The sequence below is a fragment of the Balearica regulorum genome, chromosome 18 (genome assembly GCF_011004875.1).
Source record: "Balearica regulorum gibbericeps isolate bBalReg1 chromosome 18, bBalReg1.pri, whole genome shotgun sequence".
Lineage (NCBI taxonomy): Eukaryota > Metazoa > Chordata > Aves > Gruiformes > Gruidae > Balearica > Balearica regulorum.
Window position 1 is genome coordinate 8,573,374 of NC_046201.1, and position 20,493 is coordinate 8,593,866.

General features: G+C 59.5%; 2 protein-coding genes across 3 annotated transcripts in view; one reads left to right on the plus strand and one right to left on the minus strand.

Moving 5' to 3' along the window:
* Positions 1-161: 161 nt before the first annotated feature.
* On the plus strand, positions 162-8,314 carry SPHK1 (sphingosine kinase 1). Of its 2 annotated transcripts, none has more exons than XM_075770999.1 (5): positions 162-694; positions 5,539-5,688; positions 6,005-6,099; positions 6,366-6,481; positions 7,009-8,314. In XM_075770999.1, the coding sequence occupies exons 1-5, from the start codon at positions 280-282 to the stop codon at positions 7,790-7,792; spliced, it is 1,560 nt and encodes a 519-aa protein (XP_075627114.1). In that variant the 5' UTR covers positions 162-279; the 3' UTR covers positions 7,793-8,314. The 2 variants fall into 2 exon arrangements, with proteins under 2 accessions (XP_075627114.1, XP_075627115.1); XM_075771000.1 differs by lacking the exon at positions 162-694 and adding an exon at positions 3,710-4,007 and having other exon boundaries at positions 7,009-8,304.
* A 1,931-nt stretch (positions 8,315-10,245) lies between these two features.
* The window catches only part of UBE2O (ubiquitin conjugating enzyme E2 O), a 65,970-nt gene continuing 55,722 nt past the window's right edge, over positions 10,246-20,493 (minus strand). The window contains exons 14-18 of the mRNA XM_075771099.1: positions 18,414-19,071; positions 17,371-17,507; positions 16,630-16,833; positions 15,878-15,935; positions 10,246-14,258 (exon numbers count right to left, since the gene is read on the minus strand). Of these exons, the coding sequence (XP_075627214.1) occupies positions 13,495-14,258; positions 15,878-15,935; positions 16,630-16,833; positions 17,371-17,507; positions 18,414-19,071 (1,821 nt within the window). The 3' untranslated portion in view covers positions 10,246-13,494. The remainder of the gene's footprint in view (positions 14,259-15,877; positions 15,936-16,629; positions 16,834-17,370; positions 17,508-18,413; positions 19,072-20,493) is intronic.

Genomic DNA, 20,493 nt, shown 5'->3' on the forward strand with positions numbered 1-20,493 from the left:
CCTTGCTCCAGCCGGCTGCGGCCCCCCCCCCCCCCCGGAAGCGTGGGGCGGCGCTTGGGGAAACTGAGGCACGCCGAGGGGAGGGGAGGGGAGGGGGGGGCTCGGGGCAGCCCCGGGACGGGCCCCCCTCGGCGTGGGGGGTGGGTGGGTTACAGTTTTTATGAATGGGGCCGCCCTGCCTGCCATTGCCGGGCGGCGCGGCGGGTGTCAGCAGCGAGCAGCGACGGGCGGCGCTCCCCGGTGCGTCCCGCTCCCGCTCCCGTTCCCGTTCCGCCGCCGATGGCCGCCGGCCGCCGCGCTCCCCCGGAGCCCGGTGGGGGCCCGATATTACTTCAAGGTATCTTCGGTGCGGGACCGACCCCCGGTGCTGCCGCCTGTTCTTTGACTCTGACGGCCCGGGAGCTGCAGGTGCGGCGTCCCGGCAGTTCCTCCGGCGGTTCGACCGGTCCGGACGCCGCGCTCCGCCTGGCCGACTGCGTGGGCTCCGCCGCCTTCCCCGCCGCCGCCGCCGCCTGCTTCTCCCTGGTCTGCTACCCGTTCCGCGGGCCGCGCTGGGGCTCGCCCGCCCGCCAGCGCCTGGAGCGGACCTTCCGCGTCTGCCTGGGACCCGACGCCGAGGGCAACCTGCGCATCGCCCAGGCCTGGAGCCGGAGGATCCGGGAGCTCTCGGTACCCGCCGTGCCCACGCAGGACGGTGAGTGTCGAACGCCCACGCTCACCCGGGGCGGGAGGGGACACCCCCCACCCACCCACCCACCCGTCCCCGCTCCGCTGCGGGTCCCGACGGAGCGAGCCGGGGGGGGGGGTGGGTTGTGCCGGGACCGGGGCCGGCAGCCGTCTGAGGCCGTGGGGTGTGGGACGTGGGGCCCGCCAGCTCTCCACTGCCCGTCCCCACGCGGGACGGCTGTCCCCGAGGGGCGGCGTGGGGACGCGGCTGGCAGCTGGCGCCGTGCCGGGAGCGCTGTGCGGTGCTCGGGCCCCGAAGGGACAGGTCGGGCGGGGACGGACGGACAGAGAACGATCCGCATCCCCACGGGGGTCACCCGGATCCCCCGAGCCTGGGAGCGGGGGGGGGGGGGGGGGGGGGGGGGGGCGGAACGGGGACACCCCTGTGCACGGCCCCGGGGTGGCTTCTCCCCCCTTTCTCCCTTAAATCGAAGGGGCAGCGGGGCCGTGGTCGCACCGCGGGGGCCCTTGGCACGGCCCCCCCCCTCCCCTCGCATCGCTTCGGCTCAGTAACTAGCAAAGCTCCGAAGGGCAGCATTAACCAAGAAAAAAATAGTCCTCGTTGCTGACGCAGGCAGGACAGGAGCCAGGCACCATCCCCGGCAGGTCCCATCCATCACTTGGGAGCTGGCGTATCCCCCCCGGGACCCCCAGGGCCCAGCGGGGTCCCAGGGTGACCCGGAGGGGTCCAAGTTTCAGTTCCCTGTCCCCTCCGGGAGCTGCCACCAGCCGAAGGGGAGCGTCTGCCTCGGGGACCAAGTCCCCCAGCTCCTGCGGTCAGGGCAGGGCAGGCTGGCATGTACGTGAACGTCGGAGCAGAGATTCAATTATATGCACTACTTCATTTATTTTGCTGTCCGGTCGCACTGATCAGACTTGGAAATTAAGAGGCATGCGGTTAGAGGGATCCTGTCAAATCACATTTAGCCCAGCTCTTCCCTGCTTGGATTTTAAAATGCAGCTTTTTTACATGACCTGCAGCTACAAAACAACTTTCTGCTACTCTTCCTAAAGAATAAAAACAAATCCAGTGGGAAGGGGTGAGGGTGAAACCAGTTCCCCGGCTCTATTTCCAGCCTGAACTCCGCAGCTGTAAGCCTCCAAGCATTTTAAAACCTTCGCCCTTTTAGCGGGCGGTGCGAGGGTGCTGGGGCACGAGCGGCTCGTTGCACGGCAGGGACCCCGGGGGAGCCCACGGAAGGAGGACGGGAGAAGACGGTGCGGGATTTTGCAGTTATTTTTCTAGCTGAGGGCCAGCAGGATTTGCAAACCTCCTCCCCCAGTTTGGGACAGAGCTAAAAATGCCTCTCGCCACACCCTGCGCTCACACGCACCCTCATGTGCCGGCATCGTAGCGTGTGCGGGGCAGATAAGGCCGTGCTGGGAAGCTGCGTGTGAGTCTGTGTGGAGCAATCCTGCCACCCTGTCCCTGCGAGCAGGGGACGCCGGGGAGCCACCAGCGATCCCGTCCTGGTGTCATCTCTGCTCCAGCATCCTCTGGGATAAAAGCCTTACGGAGAGCTGCAGCAGGGTGTAGCCCTCCCCCCCTTTTTTTCCCAAGGGGAAGAAAAGAAAGTGCCTCCGCAGTGAAAAGCCCCAAAGCTGGGGCTGCCCGTGGTGTGCAGGGAAGTGTCCCCCCACCCTGCAGCTGGCTGAGAGGGACCAAACTGCTCCCGGGCTCGTGTCCTGGCGGGGAAATCCAGCCCCCGGTCGCAGCAGGAAGCTGCCGTCAAGCTGTCGGCACCGGCCGTGGCGTCGCGGTGTGTCGGCAACGCTCCCGGCAGCCAGCGGGACCTGGCCCTGCTGCAAGCCCCTGTTTCAGTGACCCCCCCTCGCCTTGCTTGTCCCCTTGCTGTGCAGAGGTGACACTCTGCGGAGAGGGGATGCAGCGGGCACGTCCCAGTCCATCCCAGCCTCACGCCAGCCAGGTCACTGGGCAGGACAGCCCTGTCCCCCGCCAGCCTGGCACGCTTGTTCCTTGTGCCCAGAGAGTTTCCAGAAGGATGCGGCGACACAACAGAGCAGCTGGCGCTGCTGACGGCGGAGCCACAGCAGCGTGGTCCCTGCCTGAGCGTGGCCAGGACACGTGTCCCGTGGGGGGGACGTGGGTGGAGGAGGGAGAGCAGAGTTTGTGCGCTGGCAGCAGCTGGAGCCCCTTCCTCCTGCTGACTCAGTGTCTGCCCTGCTCGGCGTTTGAGGTTGAAAGCAACCACACTGTGCCGGGAAGCGGCTGAGCCTCGCTGAGATGCCGGGGGCCGGCCGGTGTTGCGCAAATCTGCTGAAATTGTCCCCTCTGCCCGAGCATCGCCGCTGCCGGGCTCCGGCTCTGAACCAGCACCCTCTGCTCCTGCCACGGGAGCCTGGGCCGAGCCCGGAGCTGCCGGTGTCACTGGTCCCACGCCGGGATCACATCCCCATCCCTCTTCACACCCTGGTACCAGCAATCCGTCCCTGGTGACGGAGCTGCGGCATCCCTCGGTGCCCTGAGCAGGGTTCGCCTTTCCCCCTCTGGCCGCAGAGTGGGTCCTCGGGGTCCCAGCTGCACCCCAAGCCCGGTGGAGGCTGTGGGGCAGCAGCAGAGGTCCAGGCAGGAGTTTCAGGCAAAACCCAGCTGCAGCTCTGTGTGCACATCAGAAAAAAGTGGCTGGTAAGAAACATTGTGGGTTTAAAAACTGTATTTAGGCTCCTGAAGCCCCTCATGCTCTCGTTCTACATCCTCTGGGGTGGGAGGGAGAAAGAGGAGAGAACAGCCCCCCATCACCTGCCTCCAGCAGCTGGGGCTTGAGCATGACCCCCCCTGCCTGGGGGCTCAGCTGCCTTTCTCCATAGAGGCTGTAGTACCGGCGGTGACCGGGGAAGGCTGGGGAGGGGACCCGGGAAGGCTGGGGAGGGGACCCGGCAGCGGGGCCGGCCCAGCCCCGGGGTTGCTGCCCGTTATCCCTGACCCGAGCTGGGGCGGCCTCTGCTCGTGGTGCTTCACTTCCATCCCCGCGGGCAGCTGGTCCCCTCGCGTCTGGCACCCGCTGATAAGGGGCTGGGGAGGGTGGGGGGCAGCCGGCCGCTTCCCCCGGCCCTGGGCAGCAGCGAGGAGAGACGGCCCAGAGCCGGCACCCGGCTCCAGGCTCAGCCCCGGCCCACGGGCAGACCTTCGCTCTGGACTCGGTGGCAGGTCCCAAGCAGCCGGCGTGGGGACAAGGAGGTGTTGAGGAGGGTGACAGCCTCACCGGGTCGTTCTCTGGAGCAGAAAATCAACCTGATGGCACTGAAATCAGCAGCGCTCTGTGAGCTCCCGGGGCTGGGATGGGCACGGATGCGGGATGCTCTGGGCACGTCTCCCTGCAGGGCAGCTCGCGGAGCTCTGCCAACCCTCGGGGAAGCCCTGCTGGTGTGATGCCGGGTGTCACCCCAGGGAGATGGCACCTGTAGGGACCTCCATCGCCCCAGGATCCCCCCTGCCTGCCTCCGTCCCCGGTGTGGGCGGCAGGAGGGGGTTTAGCTGTAAAAACGCTGCCTGTGTGTTCAAACAGCTCAAATCAACGTGCGCAGGCGAGGCGGAGGGGCAGGCAGCTGGCCCCAGCCCCCCTACCCGGGTCAGAGGGGGGTTCCCAGTCCGGGGCAGTGCCGGGAATCACCATCTGCTTTGGTGACTCAGCTCCTGACGGAGCAGCTCTTTCTGCTGAGTCAGCAGGCGCAGCCCCCGCGCTGTCCCGCAGAGCCCACGCATCCGGACCGGCACCCACTACCCCCTGGGGGCCAGATCACGGCTTAGGGGGCCCAGAGCGGGTGGGGACACCCCGCAACCCCCCCCCCCCCCAAACTGGCTTCACCCAGCAGGGCTGGAACTTTCCAGAGGCGCTGCGGGAGCTCAAGGCACGCTGCCCCTGCTCGTTTCCAGGGCTCGGGGTGCCCAAGCAACACTTGGGGATCCTGCCCTTGGGCACGCTGCCGCCAGCTCCCCCAGGTGCCATCGCATCCTTCCTCCTCCCTGCGCCTCCCTCGCAGGGCAGCGGCAGCCCGGGCTCACCCCGTCCCCCCCGCGCGGGGACCGCTGGGCTTGGGGCTCGGGCAGAGGGACGCAGATCCCTGCCACGCTTGTAATTACAGCCCAAGCGGGGCCCTCGCAGGTGAAACCTGAGCCCCGTGGGGAGCAGGGCAAGGAGAAGCGTCCGTCTGCCTGCGCAGGTGTCTGTCCTGGCCCTGCCCCATCTGGGATGGATGTGGGGAATTGGGATCTGGAGGCCCCCTGGCCCTTGTCCCCCCCCCCACACCGTCCTTGGCTCACCGTGCGTTGGGGGACTGAGCCGTGGGGTTCTGCTAGGAAAACTCACAGCCCAGGGTGTTTGGGGCCGGGTGCCCGCGGGAGGTTGGGTTTCAGACCTCCCCTTTGCTCCCACCTTTCTTTCCTCGGCGTTCCTGAAAGCGCAGCCAGCAGCGCCCTGCTGCCCTGGGATGCACAGGGATGCTCGGGGCAGCACTGCAGAGCCCCGGCTCTGCTGCAGCATCACTGGCTCGCTGCGGGGCTCCGACACGGGCAGAAAACATCTCAGCTGATGGCGGGAGAGCTGGAGACGAGTCCCTGCGGGACCCCGAGTCCCTGTCTCTGCCACCTCCCCTGCTTTCCCAGCAGGGAGCCTCCATCCCTGCTCACCTCCCGCTGCCTCTGGGGAGGGATGAGCCCAGGGTGCTTGTGGGGATCGGGGGCAGCTCCCCTTCCCGCGGGGCCGTGGCAAACGCTGCCCCAGCTCGCAAAGCCCTCCCTGGGCAGCACCGTGGCCCCACCACCCTGACCGTCCCCCTCTTCCCCCCGCCCAGGTGACAGCTATGGGGTGCTGCCCCGGCCCTGCCGCGCGCTGGTGCTGCTGAACCCGCAGAGCGGTGCTGGCCGCGCGCTGGAGGACTTCCAGGCGGTGGTGCAGCCCATGCTGGCAGAGGCTGACATCGCTACCACCGTCTTCGTCACCGGTGAGTCCACGAGCGGCTCCCTCCCTTCCCTCGATCCTACCTGGGTGCTGTCGCCCCAGGACGGGCTCCTCCGAGGGCTGTGTACCCCCCCACATCACCACGGCTCCGGCGGGGCTGATTTGGCCAACGTGATGGGTGGGCTGTCACAGGGGTGGTGGCAAAGGGTGCGAGGGGACATGGCTGCACGCAGTAGGGGTGTGTGCCTCACCTCCTGCTCCCCTGCCTGGGACCCTCGTGGGGACGGTGGGGCTGGGGTCACCATCTGAGGCGGCAGCAGGAGGGAGGGTGATGCTCGACTCTCCGCTTTCCCCTGCAGAAAGACCCCACCACGCGCACGAGAAGGTGCGGGATGAGGACCTGTCGCAGTGGGACACGTTGGTGGTCATGGCTGGGGATGGGCTGCTGTACGAGGTGAGAGGGGCACCGCGGGGTGTCCCCCCTGGCTGGGATAGGCACAGAGCTGGGAGGAGAGGGGTGCCCGGGGTCAGGGGCCAAGCTCCGAGGCACGAAGGCAGGAAAGGAACAGCAAAGGAGAGATGACACCCAGCTCGGAGCAAAGTGGGGCAGCCACGGCCTCAGTCCTGCCCTGGCCGGGGGCAATGTGGGCTCCGCTCCCCCCAGGCTGCGTGGGAGCTGCTGGGGTCCTTGGGTGCCACCAGCTCCCTCCGTCCCTGCAGGTGGTGAATGGGCTCATGGAGCGGCCGGACTGGGCGGACACCATGAAGAAGCCGCTGTGCATCCTGCCGGGGGGCTCCGGGAACGCGCTGGCCGCCTCCATCAACCACTACGCAGGGTGAGCCCCAGCCCCTGGGCACCGAGGCAGGGGGGGATCAGTGAAGCGAAAGGCTGAGCGTGGCTCCAGCCCAGGGGAAGGGTGCTGGGTGCACCCAGCACAGGGGTGCCCCTCTGGGTCCCCACCTCCCCGCAGGCTGGTGCTGCCCAGCCCATCAGTCCCCACGAGCATCGGCTTGCATCCCTGCATCCCCGGCTCCCCCCACAGCCCTTCTCCTCTCCAGGCTCTGAGTCTGGCACAGCTTTACCCCAAAGGAGCCAACCCGGGGCACAGCCAGTTCCGCTGCACAGCACGGGGACCGGGATTGCCCTGGCCCAGCAGCCCCAACTCAGTTCCCTCTTTGAGGAGCTGGTTTATCCTTCCCACCCCCAGCCAACCCCCTCCCAGCAGCTGTCCCTGAGGGACACGGTCACCCAGCTGGGATATGTCACAACCACGACACAGGGACGAGGGTTGCACATGGATGCTGGGATAGGAGAGGCCCCGAGCTGGGTCCAGCCCAAACTCACCCTCTCCGTCCCTTACAGCAACGATCATGTCGCCAAGAAGAAGCTGCTGACGAACTGCGCCTTCATCCTGTGCAAGGGGCTGCACACGCAGATGGACCTGGTCTCGCTGAGCACGGCCTCGGGCAAGCGCCTCTTCTCCTTCCTCGGCTTCGGCTGGGGCTTCATCTCGGACGTGGACATCGACAGCGAGAAGTACCGCCGGCTGGGCAATGCCCGCTTCACCCTGGGCACCCTCCAGTGCCTGGCCAAGCTGCGGGTGTACCAGGGCCGCCTCTCCTACCTGCCCGCTGTCCCCGAGCAGGGCACCCCCCCGGCACCCAGGGACCCCCACACCCCCGTCACCAACGGCCAGGCTGGCTGCACCCTGCCGCCGGCGGGGACGGAAGCGCCCGGGGCTCTGCCCGCCGACTCGCTGCTGGTGCCGCTGTGCCAGCCGGTGCCAGCGCACTGGACGGTGGTGCCCGAGGAGGAGTTCGTCTCCGTCTATGCCATCTACCAGTCCCACCTGGGCACCAACCTGCTGATGGCACCGGCGGCCGGGCTGCACGACGGCTGCATCCACCTCTTCTACCTGAAGGCCGGCATCAGCCGCGTGGCGCTGCTGAAGATCTTCCTGGCCATGGCCAGGGGGACCCACCTGGACTTGAACTGTCCCCACCTGCGCTACATCCCTGTCCGGGCTTTCCGGCTGGAGCCGCGGGCGGCCGCGGGCATCATGACGGTGGATGGCGAGGCGCTGGCCTGCGAGCCCGTGCAGGGCCAGATCCACAGCCGCCTCTGCCGCGTCCTCAGCGGCTCCTGAGCAGCTGGGTTTGCCCCTTGCAGCGCTGAGCCGCCGGCACGGCCTGGCACGAGGGCAGCAGAGCCTTCTTCCCACTCAGGAACCTCCTCCTCCTCCCATAGCAATAGCTCTTGGGGGCTGCAGGTGCTCGTCCCTTCGCTTGCCCCCATGCTTAGCTTTACTCCCTTGGGACGGCCACCAGCACTGTCCCAAAAATGAGCCACGAGCCCCATCAGGTACTGTGTGCTGGCGAGACGGCAGCGTGTTTTATCCCGGTACGAGGTCCCGGCCCCGGGCGGCTGCGCCGGCACAGCCCCGTCCCCTCCCCGGCTCGGACGCACACGGTGGCATCGCTTGTGTCCCCGCCGCTGCGGAGCCAGTGCCACCCCCCAGGGATGGTTGGGACCAATATATCAAATACAAAAAAAATCGACTTTTTTTAAGGAATGTTTCTACCCAAAGCTTCCTGTAGAAGCAGAGTTTATTCTTGTGAGAAATGCAATAAATATCTAGCTTTTGCAAAAAAAAAAAAAAAAAACCACAAAACACCTCCCTCCTGGGTTTTAAATCCAAGCTCACAGCTGCTGTCAGGGGCAGGGCCGTGGTGCTGTCCCCCCAGGCTGGGCTCACACGCAGCCCGGCCGCACGGCTGTCAGGACGGGTTTAGCTCAGCACCGCGGCCCTTCGCTCCCCGGCAGCTTGCCCACGCCGCCAGACCCCCCTCCCCTTGGGACCAGGGCCAGCACGGAGCGGTGGCCCCAGGAGATTCCCCCCAGGGGAGATGGGCCAGAGCCAGGACATTGGGCGTTGCTGCCAGCGACCCCGATTTTTGGGGTGTACGGGTGCCGCTCTGCTCAGCCTCGCGCTGGGGCCGATCGAATGCAGAGAGCTCAGCCCCGCGGCGACGGCTTGGGGAAGGTTCGGTGGCTCCGACTGAGGGCAGGGAAGGGAGCGGGGAAGGGGCTCAAGGAGGAGGTTGTTGGAGCCGAGGGGTTCGGCTTCCCACCGGGAGCAGGGCCCTACCCAGAGCTCACACATCCCTTTCCCCGGCAGCCCGGGGCCAGCTGGAGCCCTGTAACAGGTCCCTGCCCAGGGGCTTGCCTGGGGGGGGAATTACTCAGCCTGGTTGGTATAAAATTGCAGTAATTAAACCTCATTTACAGTGCTCAAGCACAAAGTAAAAGAGTAAACAGCAGTTGCTGTTTGCATTTATTCATCTGCAAACTATGCAATTAGGGTTGCAGAGCCAGGAAAGAAGAGCCCGATTGTTCCCCCCCTGCCCCCCCAGCCCCGCTCCCAGGGAGCCAGGCTGGTGTTCCCAGGCCAGCAAGGCAGGCAGCAGCTAGGAACCTCCCAAAATAACTTTATTTTCCCTGTGGCATGGGGCCAGGTGTAAAAACAGGCTCAGCGATGCTTTGCTGAACTCTAACCATGGCCAATGGCCGCCGCTGCTGGAGGAGGCTGCAGGGACAGCCCAGGGCAGGGGATGCGCTCGGAGCTCTTGGCTGCCTCCGTCAAGCGAGACGGGTCACCAGAGCAAAGCCGTGCGGGTGTGCAGCACCTGAAAGGCTCCTTGGAGTCTCCTCCGCGCCTCTCCCAGGGACGGCTGCATTGCTCACGGCAGTGGGTTGGTTGGGATCTCGCTCTCCCTCCCTTTCCCAGGTTTTGCTGCACAAACCTCTTCTTTAACCCAACCGCTTCCAAAACCCGTCAGCCAGCAGCCACGGGCTCTTCCCCGATGGCTCCTCCCGTGCAGCTCCTCGCTCCCGACACCCAAGGGAGATGGCAGCAGCTGCCATGTACCTCCCCCCCACCTCAAGAGGCAGATGCTTGCTGGTTTTAAACAACTCCAGCAAATCTGCAAAACCAGTGCCATGGCTGCCCCTCTCCTCTGCCTGCGCTGGCACCCTCCAGCCTCTTCTGGGGGGGCCGGGGAGGGCAGCCGTGGGGGCAAACAGCAGCGAGGGTTAAACAGCCCATGGGAGGTGCAGGAGCCCCCGGCAGCCCGGACATGGCTGCGTCTGCCCCTCACCTCACACCTACCTGCGTGCTGGGGCCGGGGGGCTGCCAGGGCCCACGAGCCATCCCGTTGCCAGGCCGGGGGGGGGCTGCAAAGGGCTTCGCTTCCCCCCGCTCTGGCCCCATCCATGGGGGCAGCTGCCAGTCGAGCCTCCGGCCGAGCTGCGGCACACGCCGGGCAGCCTGCACGCACCGCGCGCCAGCAGAGAGCAGGGAAATAAAGAGCGCCTGACATGTCCTGGGAAATCAGGGTTTTGGGGAGCCCCCGGGCAGCCCCTCGCTGCCAGATCTGCCTGGTTCCTGCGGGACTCCCTGCCCTCTCCACGCCGTCGACTTCAGCCAGCGGGATCCGGTCCAGCCCAGCCCCTGGCGCAGGGATGCATGCCGGAGATGCAGGGATGCATGCCGGAGACGGGGCAAGCGCCAAGGGAAAAGAAAGAGACAACAGTCAGAACTACTCACAGAGGCAAAATTTAATGGCAAGTCATCTTCCCTCCTTTATTACACCTTGGTTAGCCAAACAAAAAAAATTCTGCAGGTAAAAAAAGTTTTAATGGTCACACAGCACTTTATACATATATCGTAAGCAACCAAGCATCCACATCTGCACGTGAACGACACACCTCTAAGCATGGCCTCAATAGTCAGGTCTTTTTTTTTTTTTTTTCATTAAATACTGTACAGAATCAAGGCTACAAACTGATTTTGTAATGCTTCTTCCCCAACCCCAGCACTTAAAACAGTTACAGGCTGCTCTCATTTGTACATCACACAGTCATGTAGCCAGTTTTAAGGCTAACAATATGCATCATGCTTTGGCTTTTTTTGTGTGTTTTTAATTATTTTTTTTTAAGGTTTTAGCCTTTTAAATTTCGTTACCCTTAAATATTACATACATACACAAAAAATTACATAGCTGCAGTGTGCTCACCACCAACCTCATCACCCAGGAGCTTCACATTATCAAAAGCTTTAGAAAATTTGTAAACCTCTGTGCACGCTTCAGTTTGGGACAGCCAGCTACGGAGAGCGAGCGATGGCAGCGGCAGCCGGGGAGCAGCGTCCCCCTTCCAGAAGGCCAATACACACTTCCTTGGTTGAAAGCCCCAGGAACCTGTGCAAAAGCTTTTGATTACTATCAGAGGAAACAAAGAGATTTCTTGGGCAGAGGGGAGGCTGCGCTTCTTCCTGGGTGGCCGACAGCCTTCCCGTGAGATGAGAGCTGTGAAAAGTAAAGGGGGGGGGGCAAAGCAGGGAACCCCAGAGCTCCTCTGTCCCTCCGCCATGGCTCAGCCCTGAAGGGTTTTCTCCCTCTGTCCCTGGCTGGCGGGGCTAAGGATGGCCGCAGCCCAGCACAGATCACCCACCGCAATTTTGTCTGGTGAGTAAGAGGTTTAAATCATTTGTGGAACAAGCCTCTGCCTGCCCTTCCCCTGCCCTGAAGCAACAGCCTCACCCCTCTGCCCCAGTCAGCCCTTGATATTTTGGAGACGCCCCCGCTCCTCGCTCAAAGGGATTCATTCATTTAGCACCAGCCACAGCCAGAAAGCAGCTGTGAGTTACACCTGCAGCCCACACTGCCTTGCCTGCGGCTCAAAGCATCTCTCCGCACCCCAGGTGGGGGTCTGGCCTGCCAGGCAGGGGGGGCTCCCGGTGCCGGAGCAGGGCCAGAGCTGCAGCGCAGGCGATCCACCCACAGAGCAATGCTTTGTGGGCTCTACGGGCCCAGGACTTCGTCCACAGCCATGCTCTGCTTCCTCCAGAGCACCAGGAGCAGGATGCGCCCTCCAAAATCCCGACAGCCGATGGTGAGAGGAGAAGGGCTTTGCAAAGCAGCCAGCCCCCTGCCTCCGGAGCATCATGGGGCAGCTGGAAATAGCAGGCGCAGGGTGAGGGGATTTGGGCCCATGGATGCGGACCCAGGTGTTTCAAGGAGCAGAAAGCACGGCACAAACATGCCAAGATTCACCTGCTGTTCTCTGTTTCAAAATGAGAAGGCCAGATCCTGGCCCGGGTCAGGGGAAGGGGACGCAGCTGTACTGACTGAACAAGAGCAAAAAGGAGAGTTCTGTCTCCATCCTTACTTCTGGCAGAGCCGACTGCTCAGCCTAACCCTTCCCTGGGAAGCCTGGCACCACCGGCTCGCCATGCCGGCTGGAAGGACCAACGGACTCTCCCTGACAGACTGTGCTCCACGGGGATGCTAAGCGGGTGCTTCTCCAATGCCTAAACATCGGGAAAATGCAGTAGTGCTGGAGTGTGATCTCCCAGTTCCAGAAGAAACATTAAGTGCGCGCACACAGAAAAAGAGGCTTCAAGGAAGGTGTCTTGACCAGGAGTCTCTGGCAAGTCACGGCTTCAGAAAGTGCTCACGGTCACCAGCTTCGACAGCTCTCTGCTGCTGAAACACGGGCTGATCTCGCTGGCTGTTTCCCAGAGCAGCACAGCAGCGCTGCAGTTGAGATTAGGGGTAGTATGTGCTGTGCCCACAACGCTGCCTGCCACAGAGGACCCAGGCCACCACGGGAAATGGCTGGCAAGGGAAGGAATTGATAACAGTCCACACCAGTGTCTGACGTGCTCCAGTTGCTGAGTAACAGCACAGGAACCATCACAAACTGCTGCTGCTACAACAGGACCTGGTCACAACACGACAGCTTCTTTCCCTTGGGTGACCCTGCCTCAAACAGCTCTGAAATACCCATCTACAGTCAAACGACGGAGAAGCAGCAGCCGTGCCACCATCCAGACTAGCTGCTAGATCTACAATGCGCCCCAAGGTCACTCGCTGCCGCCTGCCCAGGCGAGGCTGAGATCCAGGGTAGGTGTAGTGCTGTGTGACAGCCAGGACAGCTGGGAACAAAAGACACGGATACCTAAGCAAGTAACAAGGGCAGAACCCTGAATCCCATGTGTTTCTAGAAGACACGCATGCATGGCGGGGAAAGGGAAGTTTGCCTTACTCTGGAGAAAAAGAAGTGGGGATGGCTAGAATTGCTTCCACAAGACTGACCAGAAGTTGCAGAACTGGCTGGAAAACCTCGGAGCACTATCAGGGCAGCACAAGTGCTGGTGCAGAGCTCCGGTTCTGCCTACCGAGTCCTGACCAAAGAACCTCGTAGCTATCAGTGAACAACTAAGACTAAAGCAACTCCGTATGGTGTAGACAACTGCAATGCAAACAATCCAATGTCTAAGTACATGTAAGCTGGGGCAGACTTCATAAAACCCATGGTAACGCAGAGAAAAAATGAGAAGACTGGGAGGGCATCGCCCTTCACTTCCAGATACTACAGCAATCACTTCTCCTGGCTTGAACCCCACCAGAACAAACTGCTGGGTGTAGCGCTGGGTGGGAAGAGTCCTTGTGTGGAAAGGTGCCCCAAGATGAAAGTGCAGAGGGAACGTGGCTGCAAGACTGCTTCTGTGCAGGTCTCAAATCTTACCGTTGCAGGGTCAAACTCGCAAGAGGAGCACGGACATGGGACAAGGGGAAGGAAGAAGGGCTGGGGGCAAAGAGTTATTCATGCTTAGACAACCTTTCCTCGGAGGAGCAGTCAGGCCTACTACCTTCTTTGGAACAAACCAAGCTGAGGAAAAAAAAAGCTGGAAGGAGAAGCCAGTTTACTCGTAACAGCATTTGCCAATTTCCTTTCTGCTGCTTTCCCTTCTCCCCTGCACCTGCCTGTCCCTAACCTGATGGTTTATTTGTCCTCTGTCCACTCTGGGATATTGGCCCCTGCTAAGGCAGCCCGGTACTGCTGCAAGACACCGCGGATGCTTTTAATGAACCCCTTGGACAAAGGGAAGAGGGGGAACCCGATATCAGGGTAACCGCTCTTCTCCGGAAGGAAACTCCTGTAGCTCTTTCTCCTTTTCTTTGGTTTCACACTAGGCTGCAAGGCAGAGTCCTGGGCAGCCTTCCCCTCGTCCGTTCGGTCTCTGGCCAGGTCTACCCCCCTGGCTTGGCCTGTGCTCTCCGAGTCTGAGTACTGTTGGAGATCACCGGCGTTGGGCGTCGAGGTTGTGAACTCTGACTCGTCCAGCTCCTCCTTCCCGTCGAGTGCTGAGTCGGAAAGCTCGGCGGTCGCCCCCTGCTCCGAGCTGCTGCCATACTCCCCCAGCGATCCCGCATTGTCTCCTGGGCTCTCAGCCAGGGTGCCGCAGGCAGAGAGAAGGGAAGCAGAATCTGCCCCGTTGGCCTGTTCGTGGCTCCGCTCCACCAGCTCGTTCGTCTCCAGCCAGGACTCGATGCGGGACACCAGGCGCCAGCCGTTGCAGCGAAAATGCTCACGGATTTCGTGCTCAAAGACTTCCACCGGCCTGCGGAGCAGCTGCATCATGGACTGCACCACCCGGATCAGGGTCATCTCGTTGTAGCAGCGACTGTTCTCATAGCCCTCCTGGAGGCCCCGGTCACTGTCAAAACCCGCCTCGTTGTAGTAGGGCTCATTCACTAGGATGAGACCTGCCAAGAGAAGGGGAGACCGAGGGGTTAAGGGAGGAACTCTACTGTGAATTGCCATCCCAGGCAAACACTGCTGGGCCCCGCTTTCTGCCAAGGTGGTTGAGATTCAAGGGTTGCAGCACCGCCTCGCTGAGGCATCACGCCAGCTTCACCCACAGCCACGCCGAAGCAGGCAGCAGGGAAGGGACCGCAGGAGAATGCATTGCAGGGACGCCGTGCTTTGACTCCAAGCAGGTAGCAGAGGCCAGGTTGGACAACCAGGAACCTGCGGGATGCACTGGACTGGTACAGCAAGGGGAGCGCTCATGTGAATGGGTCTGTGGCCTTCTGCTAGGGCGGCAGGGATCTCGGACGCTACCACGAGCGGCATTCAAGATCCTTGAAAAGCCTTCCACCAGTGCGATGCAGAGGGCACGCAACAGCAGAGTAGGTCAAACGGGCAGAAGGGGAAAGGTTTTACAGTTCCTTTCCCTTCCCTCCTCTCCTAGCAAAAAAAGCCACAAACACACCCAAAGCTTTTTTTTCCCCTCCTCCTCTTAATCAGAACAAAGGCCAATCTTCAGTAAAGGGCTTTGAGCTGACCAGGTCCCATCGCGTCCACCATAGTCCCATCAGACAGTGCAGTTCTGAGACAGTGAATGCTGTGACAAGTCACCCATACCAAGCTTTCTCCTGCTTGCTTCTAGTCTAATGTAATTACATGCATGCAGCAATGGCACCAGTACTGCCAGGCTGCTGGCAGCCTGCCACAAACTGCATTAGAGCTGGTGGAGGTGAGATTAGGAGTCTCGAGACCCAGGCAGCAGGAGGGGGAGAGGAGGGGTTTTTTTTTTTTCCCCCACTAGCACCAAGTTGCTCCAGTAAAACATTTAGCATTTCGTTTTCTAAATTTGGATCCTCAGCTTTGTAAATAAGAAAAGGCTTTTCTCGTGGTGGTGTTCCCCCACAGGAGGATACAGGTGGACTGTGAGACTCCAGAGGAGGAGCTGCCTGCGGGAGCCCTTGCTCTGTGTCAAAGGTTTCTCAAGTCACATGCCTGGACTCCCTGCACAGAAAGCTGGCCCGGAGGAAGAGATTTGATTTAGTCTGTCTGCTCTCAAACTAGATATGGCAGGGCAAAGCCCTATGGCAGGAAGCCCTGGGGCTGGTCTAGACACACCCCTGATTATTCTCTGCTTCAGAAGGAGCACAAACGCCGCCATCATGTGCAAAAACATGCCCAGTGTAGGACAGGCTGTGACTCAGTGGGGGTAAAAAGGAGCCCTGTGAACAAAGCCCAGTTTAGCAACTTCAACTAACTTCAGTAACTGGCTGAGGACGCAGTGGTTCACCTTTGTCAGCTCAGAATAACAAGCAAAACAGCTCTGTGCTTAGCTGCCGCAGTGAGAAGAAGGGAAAGCATTGTCAGAACCTGGGATGCAGCCAGGGCATGGGAAAAGCTTGCACCTGCTTCGACTGACAAGCTGGAGAGATAAGGACACTGCTTTGTGCAGCAAGGTGAGAGCAGAAGGCAGCACCAACCCAAGTGGGGTGGCAGATCCCAAGTGTATGCTCCCCCAGCCTGCATCCCCTCCTCCCCCCACCTTTTCCTGTCCCTCAGGCTCTGCAGAGGCACTTACCTTGGATGGAGATGAGTACTTGAAGGAGGCTGGATTTACTGGTCCACCTTTCTGTCCCCTGAAATGCACACACAAATGTGTTAAGGGCTGAAGCACCAGTTTGCTCTGTGATAACTGTTAGATGAAGCAAGGCCCCGGCTTCTCTGCATTCCTATCGCTAAGGTCCTGCGGCTCGCAGCAGGAACGAGGGACGAACTCAACAAGCACGTGATGTGCTAGTGTCCCGTTGTACCAATCCATCCCTCCATTACTTTCTGCCAGCACCGCGCCCCACCAGGCCAGTTCTGCCTGGAACGCGGTAAGCCTACACACCCAACCCCTCCCCAGCCGCCCTGTCGATCTACCTGCCCACAACACAGCATTTCCCTGGCTCTGCTCATTCCAAGTCTCCAATTGGACTTTGTGCCACACTAAACGATTGGAGACAGGGACCCAAACCACAGGAGAACACCCCACACTGGTGTTGGCATCTCTGCTCCGTCCCACCGTGACACAGCCCAGCTGGTCTGACCACAGGCTTCTCATCAAGGAAGGACAGACAAAAGCCAAATACAGTCCCCAAAAAAACCAAATGACACCAGTTACCTGCTCCAGACATCTAAAACAGAGCCCAAAGCCAGAGCTATCCCCAGCTCAAGCACCACCCAAGACCAGAAGCCACCCAGGACTCTTGGCCTGGCAGGAAGCGACTCGTTCCAGAAGCAGCCTGGCACAACCACTGCTCCCCTCGGATGGGTGGATGGAAGCATTACCTTGCCTATCCACGTCCCCAGGAGGCTGACACACACTTTGCCGTTGTCGTACAGGTTGGGATTCAGTCTCCCACTGCACTGGGAGAGGTAGCGGAAGAGAGGCGGGACAGCAGGGTAAATGTTGGGGAGCTGGATATCAAAGAGAAAGAGGCCATCTTCATAGGGCGTGCGCGTGGGCCCTTTTATAAGTGCTGAGAAGAGATCCTGTGGAGAGAGGCGATATCAGCCAGGCACTGCGAAACATCCCCTTACTTCGGCAGGGTTGTATTTACATAGAGGGAGAGGGGGGATGTGATTAACTCAGCCCTTGCAAGAGTCAGCTTAAGCAACATCATCTCAGGGCACCTTCCCACTAGAAGCTGCACTTCTACTGTGGCCTGATGGCAGATCGAGCTTTCAGATCTGAAGCAGAGCTTCAGGACAGCCCGCAATCCCCGAGCTGCACCCTGGTTACATCAGCCCTTGCTGCCTGCCTGCCTTTCCTGCTCGGTGGGACAGGCACCTCAGCGGGCAATGCATCCGAAATAGGCTTCCTGCAACGAGAAGCTCCCCATTCTTTGTCACCCTGACTTGGGGAATGCAAAAGCAGCCATTTACAGTAATTACAGCCATATTTCACATGCTGCACACATTCCGGTAGCTCTAACACAAAGGATTAGGGCTAAGCAGGGAATTCCAAAGAAAGCAATCCGGATGCTGAGCCCAGCACTAACACACAGGCATTTGAGAGCAGACACTTGCCATTCGATCCTCGAAGGTTTTAACCATGATGCCATCAGGCAGGGAGGTGGCCAGGAGAGCCATCTCTTTCCGCACGGTGCTAAAGAACTTCTTTGCTTCTGGGGGCTGGAACTCCATTTTCTTGAAGGCATGGGTATCTGTGGGGCAAGGAGGAGAATGGGCTTAAAGTCTGCCTTTGGAAACTGCCACAGGTTCCTTGTGAAGGCAAATCTATCCATTTATTAAATGTATAATTTGGAAGAGAAGAGTTGTCTTGCTTTGGTGCTGAGCCAGGAGGCAGCCTAGAGATTATCTGATTTTTCCCCACACTGTACAGCTGCCACAACCTGCATCTCCTGTTCTCATGGTCCCACACAACACTGTCCCTGTGCCCCACAAAGGAGCCCTGTCCTGTGGCCAGGACAACAATGCATCACACAAAGCGATGACCCTTTCTCTGCAAAACTTAAGCACAGCTCCCCATCCCTGCAGGCTCAGAACAGTTTGGCCACCTTTCCTTCTGACGTCTGGCCCTGGAGCACCTTGGGCTCCACTGTCACCAGTGTTCCACAAAACCAGATGCTCCATTTTATTTTTGTCTGATTAACATTGGCACAACTGAACAAGGACGTTCACCCACCAAGGACGTGCAGCACAAGAACACCAGCTGTTCCTGCTCTGCTTCTCATCCAATCCATCCCTGCAAAAAAGCCTGAACAAACCCTGTAGCTTCCAAGAAAGTATCTGCAATGGAAGGCGACTGATCTCCACAGCCCTCCAAAGTTAGTTACCAATGTGGGCAAAGGGGAAGCCCACTTGTGTGGCTTGAGAAGTTATGGTAGTGCTTAGAGATGCCATCTAAGAGCCAGGTTTAAGTCCCAGAACAGATTGTGCTACAGAAGTTCTCTTAATTTCTCCTCCCCAGTTAATGAGCTGTGAAAGGGACTAGGAAGAACAGAGGACACCCAATCCAGAAGGCCTAGAAGCAAAGGTTTTGGGGAAAGAAACCTTGCAGGAGAGCAAAGGACAGTGTCCCCCACACTGGCATGACCTGACACACTCACCTGGAGCATACTCCAACACGGAGAAGACTTCTCCCTTGGCACTGGTGAAGGTGACTCCAGGCTTGCCTCCACTCTGCTGGCAGAGCACTGGCGTCTCACTGGGCCACTCCGACCTCACTGGTGTCTGCGCCTCTGCTTTTTCTTCTTTCTTCTCTGTCTCCACCATGGCTTCCATCTTTTCCTCCTCCGCAATAGCCACATTATCCAAGGTCTTCTTTAGATTCTCCTGCAGCTTTTTAATATCATCCAAGAACTTCTTCTCCCGAGTAGGTTTTTCCAGCTCCACAGTTGGGGAGGTGGGAGAGCCAGTCAGCAGCTGCTCCACAGTCATATTTTTCAGGCTTTCCAAAATCTTGATGGCCTCCTTTAGTTCCCGGAAGCTCTTTGGGGCTCCGTCCTTGCCAGCTTTCTCTGCAGCAAGATCTGCAACTGCCATAGCCACAGCTCCCTGGACTTGTTCCTCTACTTTTTTCACCTCCTCTGCTGCCGGCTCCTCAGGCTCCAACTCCTCAATTTTTGGGTGGTCGTCTTCCATGAGGCCATTGTCTGTCTCCCAGCTGTCGCTTTCATCCTCCCACTCAGAGGATGCCCCACTGGTGCTGCCATCAACAGAGTCGTAGTCTGACTCCTCAATTTCTGATTCAATATTGTATAAGTGCTAAAGGAAAGCAGAGTTACAAGAGACTTAGGCTGAAGCACAGAATTTTAGTTGTTTTTTAAATGCAAGTCAGTTCTTCCCATGAAGAGGGAGCTTCCATCTAGGATTGGTTGGGCTGTTTCAACCCCTTCCATCTATACAAGGTGGACTGTATTTGATCCAAAGAACAGGCTCATCAATGACTGGCACAGATCATGAATTAGCACAGCCACATCCTCCATCTTTCAAAGTAGGGCACTGGGGGAAAACGAGGGCAAGTTCTAGGTGGGCTGCAGCCATCCCAGTGGCTGGGATCCAGCCAAGGAGGGCACGCAGGCACCCAACTGCTACCTGGATGCCCCAGGGTTTCTGAACACAGAGCTAGTTCAGGAGGTATTGGGTATCATGTGGGGAGTTAGTATTTCTGGTCCTGCTTCTGCACCAGCAACTGTGTTGGCACAGATCCCTGGTTTGGCTGCCTCCACACTCTCTGCCTTCCACAGAGACAATGCTGGAACCAGAAACACATTCCCACACCAGCTTTCTTCTTCTGTGGCACATAACACTGCTTAAAATTCAGTTGGGACAATGAAGCCTAACCCAAATTGCTGAATAAGCTCTTATATAAAACATTCTCTTCCCCTTCACTACTGGAAGCTGAACCCATCTGCACTCTGACTAGCCGCACATGTTATAATCATGCTTTTTGCACATGCTACATCTCTCACGAGGTTTCCCTGCAGAGGCTTACAGGCGTAGTCCAGTTATGAGCTCCAACGGAGAAGCAGGGGAGCAAGAACAACTTTGTAAGGCTGTGTTAGGAGTTTCAGGATGGAGCATTTTATCCACAGGCTTCTGACGCTTGAATGACGGCCTAAGAATTCTCTTAATCTTGCAAGATATGACCCCAGAAGCTAAAGTGTACGGACACTCAGTCATCTTGTCAAAGCCCTGAACTGAACCAGCACTGCTCAGCTAGTCCTGTGCCACTCAGAGACAGGCAGCCAGCAGGGGTTAGTTGGGTTCAGCACAAGTGACTGCAGGCAGGAAAAGCCATCAAAACTCACTGCCCTCAAAGCTAATCCAAATCTGAGTTGGAAAGTTAATTAGCCAGTTATGCCATCTTTATTTTTAGAGCTGAGAAAAAGCACCCAGACAGCCCGTCTCTGGGCACATGGACAGGCATTGATAAATCACCATTTTACCAACTGATAATTCACACTCCTGACATTTTCCCCAACTCCCATAATTACGCAGATGAGCAGAATCGAAGGGACTGGCGTGACACAGCAGGAGCTGCTGCAGAGCCCCAGCACTGCAGTGTGAGAACAGCCCTTTGTGAAGCACACATCAGACCTCCGATTGTGCCTGTGATCCAAGCACATGTGACAACAGGGGGAAGGGAGACAGCAGCCTGCTTTGTAACGCTCTAGTCCACTGCCA